General features: G+C 43.7%; 1 protein-coding gene across 1 annotated transcript in view; it reads left to right on the top strand.

Moving 5' to 3' along the window:
- The window catches only part of WDR60 (WD repeat domain 60), a 123443-nt gene that overhangs the window by 103757 nt on the left and 12407 nt on the right, over positions 1–7279 (top strand). The window contains exons 22-23 of the mRNA XM_011990196.1: positions 3206–3305; positions 3496–3627. Coding sequence (XP_011845586.1) covers positions 3206–3305; positions 3496–3627 — 232 coding nt within the window. The remainder of the gene's footprint in view (positions 1–3205; positions 3306–3495; positions 3628–7279) is intronic.

The raw sequence follows: 7279 nt of genomic DNA, 5'->3' as shown, positions 1-7279 counted from the left end.
CCCGCCACCATGCCTGGCTAATTTTTGTATTTTTAGTAGAGACGGGGTTTCATCATACTGATCAGGCTGGTCTCAAACTCCTGACCTCAGGTGATGGACGCGCCTCGGCCTCCCAAAGTGCTGGAATTACAGGTATGGGCCACCACACCTGGCCTTGTTAGTCTATTATTAATTAGTGAATGTAATAGATGCAGCTTCCAGGTGTAGAGCTAACATTTTGTCTTTAAGTAGACGTTATTTTTTGTCTTTTAAATTGGTCCTATTTAACTATTCTTCAGTTTTCATGCCACCCCAAACTTAAAAGTTTCAGGAACTGGAAACATTGATAAAAAGTTTTATTCAGAGATTTAGATTTCTGCTTTTACTCACATAACTTAATATGACATAAAAATTCTTCACAAATGTATAAATATTGTTTGTGGTATTTATATGTTTTATGTTAATTTATTTCTTAAAGTATCTCTTATCGTTTACTGCACTCAGGGGTCAACTATCAACATGTGAATTACCCTTGAAAAATTTTTGGGCCTGGTTCTTCCTAATCAGAAAACCTGTGGGTTGTGTTAATGAATTCATGCATGCTTGGAGACTTTAAATCAACTACAGTTGTAATTAGTAATTACAACTAATTATGAAAGAGAGTTATATTTTAAAAAGTCATTTACTGTATTGCAGAGCCAAACGTACATGGTTCCTGAGCGAGCCCCTGACCCCTGCAGCCTCTGCAGTTCCCCTGTTGAGTTTCTTTACGACTTTTTATCTCTGCTAGGGTCCTTACCGCTTTATACTGTGCGTTGTATTTATCTTTAATTATCAGCTTCTCCTGTACTTAACTGCACACACAGTCTTTGAAGGAAAGTGTGTAATGTGTCCGACGTTTGGGTTTTTTCATACCCAAAAACTCTTAGCAGTGTCTTCCTGAGATCCACACATAATAAATGTTCCCTCAGACTCTGCTCAACCAACCATATTGAGCTTATTCTATGTGCCAGGCTTTGTAGCACTAGTGGGGAGCATCTTCCCTCAAGGTGCTCCGAGAAGGAGGCAGACGAGTAAACGTTATGTGATTGCAGCGGGGGCTCCCTCCTTTCACAGGAAGGAGGCTCTGCAGTGGAGTTCAGAGTGAGGATACTTCTCAGGGAGTTCCTTGGGCTCACTGCCTGGGAAAGGGTGGGGAGGAGGCAGAATGGGGCTGAGAGGAGGAGCTGAGCTGTGAGGCAGGCCCCACAGCCGACTCTCCAGGACCCGGGAGTTGTGAGCTGGAATGGCCTCCCAGAATCATGTGGCCGGGCCTTTATACCCCATATCCCGTCAGTCACTGAGCATGAGTGTGCCCAGGAGGTCATTGCCTGCGGGGAAGCAGGTCCCGCGGCTCTGCCTGCACCACCCCTGCAGCTGGGCCCCGTCCACCAGGGTCATCGTGCAGAGGACGAAGTGTGGTGTCAGGATGTGCACAGGGCTTGTGGGAGCTCAAAGGATGGAGGCAGCTTGGGGGGTGGAGTGCAATGGGGACATCTTAAGGAGGCAAAAGACTGAGATGGAGTTAGATGGTCAGAGGGAGCAGCACCTGGGGGTGCCCAGAGGCACATTCGGAGCTGTCAGTGGGTCTGATGTTGAGGGAGACAGGTGAGGCAGGCCCTAACGAGTCTCTGTGCTAAAGGGTGTGGACATTAGTGTAAAGGTGGTCACGAGCCATTGCAGGATGTTGAGCCGAGGAGTAGTGCATCTTGTCTGTGATGTAGATGGGTCAGTGTGCTAGTGGTGTAAGTTGGGAACAGAGGAAGGGAGGCTGGAGTCAGGGAGAGCCGTTAGGTGGCTTCTGGAGTGACTGACGTGAACTACCAGGATCTGAACAAAGGCAGCATCACAGGTATAGAGGCTAAAGGGGTAGAACTTTAAAAACCCAGCAGCTCATCGATTATAGGAGCGGTGGGAGGGAGGAGCCTAGGTTGGCCTCTGGCTCCACCAGCATGTCTGGTTGGTGACTGGGCACCATTTGCTAGATGAGAATAAGAGTGGGGAGGGATGGGAGCAGCCCAGTGTGGTCCAGTGAGGACAGGCTGAGCTTGTGGTGCCCGTGGAGATGCCCAGGAACCAGGGGCCTCCATAGCAGAAACCCCAGATGGAGGTAAGGATTTGAGAGTCATCAACTAAGAGGTGACATTTGCAGTCCTGAATGTGGACAGAAAGAGAGCATTGGAAAGGAGGCTAATAGCACGGCCACATGCTGACTTTGATGATGTGGGTGTGGCAGATGGAGCAATTGTGGGCATCTCTCTGTTACAAATACATAGGCCATATAAAGGAAAAAATAAAACTAAGTATAGTTTTTAAAAGGAAAGGAAAATCTCTAAATGCCATAAACAGGAGAGAGCTTAAAGTTAGTGTCATAAGCTTTTGAGCTGCTGTGTGATTGCTTGGAGGCTGGATGTGAAGCCCAGGCTATCTCAGACCTTCTGAGCTGTCTCTGGGGCTTGAGCCCATGCAGAAACAGGTGATGCATTGGGTTTGCCTGAGGCAAGGAGGTAGAACTGAGACCCCTGCACAGGACTTTCAAACTCACTGCTCCTGCAGTGATAGGGAAATTCAGAAAGCCTCCCCACAGCCAAGAGAAGACAGAGGAGCTTGGAAGAGCTTGAAGTCCTAAGCTGAGTGTATGTATGGCAACCTACAAGCTGAGATGTGAACATCACAGTTCTAGACCAGTGGCCTCAGTGGGTTCATAGTTAAAGTAGACACAAAACCTCCTGGTGGGTAAAGATAGTTTGCAAGTGGGGGCTCACAGGATTCTCATGAGAAGCAGTCTGCTGCAGATGAGTTCACAACTACAAGCATGAAGAAACAGTGTACCTTGGTGCAAAAAGTAGGAGTCACACACTTAAGAACTTGAGACAGTTGTACAATCTAAAAGACATTTCTAGAAATGAAACTGTTATCTCTGAAATTTACAACCAAGTGAATGGTTACATAGCCGATTAGATATAGCTGAAGAAAGAATTAGTGAACAGAAGGATAAATCTGAAAAAACTATCAAGAGTGTAGTAGCAGAAAAAAATGGAAACAAAGAGTGGCTAAACCAGAGGAATGTGACATGGCCTGTTATATATCGAATGATGTATTGTAGTGCAAATCAGTGCTGATACCATCTTATTTTTAAAGTTTGAAAATAATCCGTCTGTTCGTCTTTGTTACTTTATTTTTTCAGTCTTTCCCATAAAGATAATGAATTTTGGGGGACTACACAAACACTGAATGTTAAATTTCTGCCTTCAGACCCTAATCACTTCATTGTTGGCACAGACATGGTGAGTAGTATTTTAAATTTAATTCTATTACTCATTTTCCTTCTTTTCCTGAGTTACCTGATAAATATCTTGATTTAGGATTAACTTACTCTTTGCTTTTTATAAAGTTTAAATTGTTTGAGGAACATTAACTGTATCCAATCTTGTATCTAATGCACTTCTTAGTCACTCTTGGGCTTCTTTTTCACAGGGTCTCATAAGCCATGGCACAAGACAAGATTTGAGAGTGGCTCCCAAACTATTCAAACCTCAGCAATGTGGTATAAGGCCAGTAAAAGTTAATGTCATTGATTTTTCACCATTTGGAGAACCAATATTTTTGGTAAGAAAGTTTGTTTTTTAAAGCACCAATTCTTTTTTTCTTTTTTTGAGACAGGGTCTTGCTCTGTCATCTATGCTGGAGTGCAGTGGTGTGATCGTAGCTTACTGCAGCTTACTGCTTACTGAACTCCTGGGCTCAAGTGACCCTCCCACCTCAGCCTCCCAAGTAGCTGGGACCACAGGTGCATGCCACTACACCTGGCTAATTAAAAAATACATATTTTTTTGTAGAGACGCCTAGGCTTACCAATTCTTTTTAATGATACTCTGCCTATTTGGGCAGCATAACACTTGCAGTTGATCCACTGGAAAATTTTAAAAGTTGATCATTTACTAGACCACTAATTGATCATTTATGGGGTGTCAGTGGTTTAGAAAGGAGAAACATGAAATTAATAACAAAGTTTAAAAACAAAACCTATGTAGAAATTAAACTCTCAAGTAATATTTGGTTCAATTACAAGTTAGTTAGAATTTAACAGAAGAATATCAAATACCAAAACCTATGCTACAGTCAAAAATGTGAAGAAATTCTTAGTGTGAGAATTTTTGCCTGTGTTCTTTTACTGTTTAACACAATAGAAATAAATTGTTCAGAGTCTTTAACCTGAAAGTCCAGGGATGGCCATCGGGAGGGCAGCAGTCCCCGCGCTGCACTCATGCTGCAGGAAGTGTGTGTGCGGGTGCGAGCTGCTCACTCTCTTTCCTTCCAGGGCCTGGTGTCTGCCCAGCTCACCCTAGTCACAATTGTCCTGTAGACTCCAAGGTCAGTTTATGGGTTGGTTGGGGTAAGATAGGACAGAAGGCAAAATATTAAACAACTTTATACATGATTAAATGTGATAGTTAAGAGTTATACAATAGTCAAGGCATTAAATTATAGCTCAGATATCTCCTTCTCTCACTAGTATTTACAAATTTCCCTGTACTTGAGATTGAGGGGAAAGATTGTTACTTATTCATTCTTATAGTACTTAAAGCATTATAAATTATGTTTATATGTCAGTCACATAAACTGTAAGGTTGTTGAGGGTGGAGATGGTATTTCATGTATCTTTGTATTTCCAAAGACAGCATTTAGCTGCTGAGTAACATCTCCCTGTGGCTGTTGAGAGCCTAGAATGTGGCCAGGCAAGGCTGGGATGTGCTGGAGGTGTGAAATACACATCAAATTTTGAAGAATTAGTGTGAATAAAAGAATGTAAAATGTCTCATTAGGCCAGGCATGGTGGCTCACGCCTGCAATCCCAGCACTTTGGGAGGCTGAGGCAGGCGGATCACCTGAGGTTGGGAGTTCGAGACCAGCCTGACCAACATGGAGAAGCCTCATCTCTACTGAAAATACAAAGTTATCTGGGCACGGTGGCTCACGCCTGTAATCCCAGCACTTTGGGCGTCCCAGGCAGGTGGATCACCTGAGGTAGGGGCAAAACCCCGTCTCTACTAAAAATACAAAATTAGCCCAGCATGGTGGCACATGCCTATAATCCCAGCTACTCGGGAGGCTGAGGCAGAAGAATCACTTTAACCCAGGAGGCAGAGGTTGTGGTGAGCCGAGCTAGTGCCATTGCACTCCAGCCTGGGCAACAAAAGCGAAACTCCATCTAAAAACAAAAACAAAAAAGTCTCATTAACAATTTTGTTGTTGGCGACTTCCAGTGTAGAGCTCTTGAGCTTTTTATGAATTCTCTTCCCACAAAAAACTAAAACCAAATACATAGCACCAAGATCTTCACCAGTAAGAACTTAGAGCTCAAGTGTGAAGACAACACAGTTCCTGGGGCCACAGAGAGTAGAAAAGCTCCAAGCAAATGGGAGGAGAACTCGGCTTCCATATGCACAATGTCCCTTCCCCCTTATTTGGCCTGGCACCAAGTGTGTGGAAAATCTCCCCTTAACTCATGGTTTCTATCTGGAGAAAGTAAAAGTGAGGTGGACAACCAGTTTCTCTACTTTCTTGGGTGCCCTGTCCCTGCCTTGGCCCATGGAGAGCATCCCGAGTGCCCGAAGGGAGAAATACCCCTGAGGCCACCCAGAAACAAAGCTGGGAGGCGCGACTACTGTCCCCAGCCCTGGAAACTCTGCACCTCAGCCACAGGAGGCACTCAGTCGGACTGGCCGCTCACAATACCATGCTCCAGAAGGTTTGTTCCACAGGTCTTCTGAACACGAACCCTGACACTGTCAGGACAAACCATTTGAGGCTTCCCTCATTTGGGACAGGCCTCCCTCAATCACTAAATACAGCTAAGGTGAACCTCGTCTTAAGGTGACACCGATAGCTGAAAAGGAGGCAGCAACCTAGCAGTGAAGATTTGCTAAGTAAATATATTCAATAAAAACCAAAACAAGCTGGACAGAGAAAACTGGAATAAATTACTAATCCTGCAGTGCAAGGACACAGACATACACCCACAAGAAACAGCAGCAAACAGGGAACCATGACCTCCCCAAAAGGACAAAGCAAAAATCCAGTGACTGACCTAATGAGGCAGTGATTTGTGAGCTCTCTAAGAATTCAGAAGAGCAATTTTAAGGAAACTCTGTGATCTCCAAGACAACACAGAAAAGCAAATCAGAAATTTATCAGAGAAATTTAACAAAGAGATTGAAATAATTTAAAAATCAAACAAATCTTGGAACTGAGAAACATATTTGCTGACCTGAAGAAATTCATTATAGGCTCTCAGCAGCAGAGTAGATTAAGTAGAGGAATGAATTGGTGAGCTCAAAACAGGCTATTTGAAAATACACAATCAAGGCTGGGTGCAGTGACCCATGCCTGTAATCCCAGCATTTGGGAGGCCAAGGAAGGAGGATCTCTTGAGCCAGCCTGAGCAACATAGGGAAACCCTATCTCTATAAGAAAATTTAAAAATTTGCCAAGAATGGTGGCATGTGGAGGCAAATGGAGGCTGAGGCAGTAGGATCACTTGAGCCTGGAAGGCCAAGGCTGCAGTGAGCCCTCATTGTGCCATTGCCCTCCAGCCTGGGTGACAAAGCGAATGCTGTTTCTAAAAGGAAAAAAGAAAGGAAATATACAGTCAGAGGAGAAAGAAAGAACAAAAAGGAATGAAGACTACCTACAAGACAGAGAAAATAACCGCAAAAGACCAAATCTAAGAATTATTGGTATTCAATAGGGAGCTAACAAGGGTTAGAAAATGTATTCCAAGAAATGATAACAAAAAACTTGCCAAAACTTCATCGGGAGGTCAATATCTAGGTATAGGAAGGTCAGCGAACATCAAACAGATTCAACCCAAATAAGATTACCACAAGGTATTTAATAATCAAACAAAAGTCAAGGAGAAAGAGAAGATCCTAAAAGCAGTGAGAGATAAGAAGCAAATAACATATAAAGGAGTTCCAGTTCATCTGGCAACAGACATCTCAGTGGAAACCATATAGGCCAGGAGGGAGGAGAGTGACATTTTCAAAGTGCTAAATGAAAAACACTGCTATCCAAGAATACTGTATCCAACAAAACTGTCATTCAAATATGAGGGAGGGTTAAAGTCTTTCCCAGATACACAAAAGCTGAGAGAATTCACAATCCTCAGACCCATCTTGCAAGAAATGCTAAAGGGAGGCTGGGCATGGTGGCTCATGCCTGTAATCACAGCACTTTGAAGGTCAAAGTGGGTGGATCA

Source organism: Mandrillus leucophaeus, unplaced genomic scaffold, assembly GCF_000951045.1.
Source record: "Mandrillus leucophaeus isolate KB7577 unplaced genomic scaffold, Mleu.le_1.0 Scaffold373, whole genome shotgun sequence".
Classification (NCBI taxonomy): domain Eukaryota; kingdom Metazoa; phylum Chordata; class Mammalia; order Primates; family Cercopithecidae; genus Mandrillus; species Mandrillus leucophaeus.
This window is presented reverse-complemented; position numbering and strand designations above follow the sequence as displayed.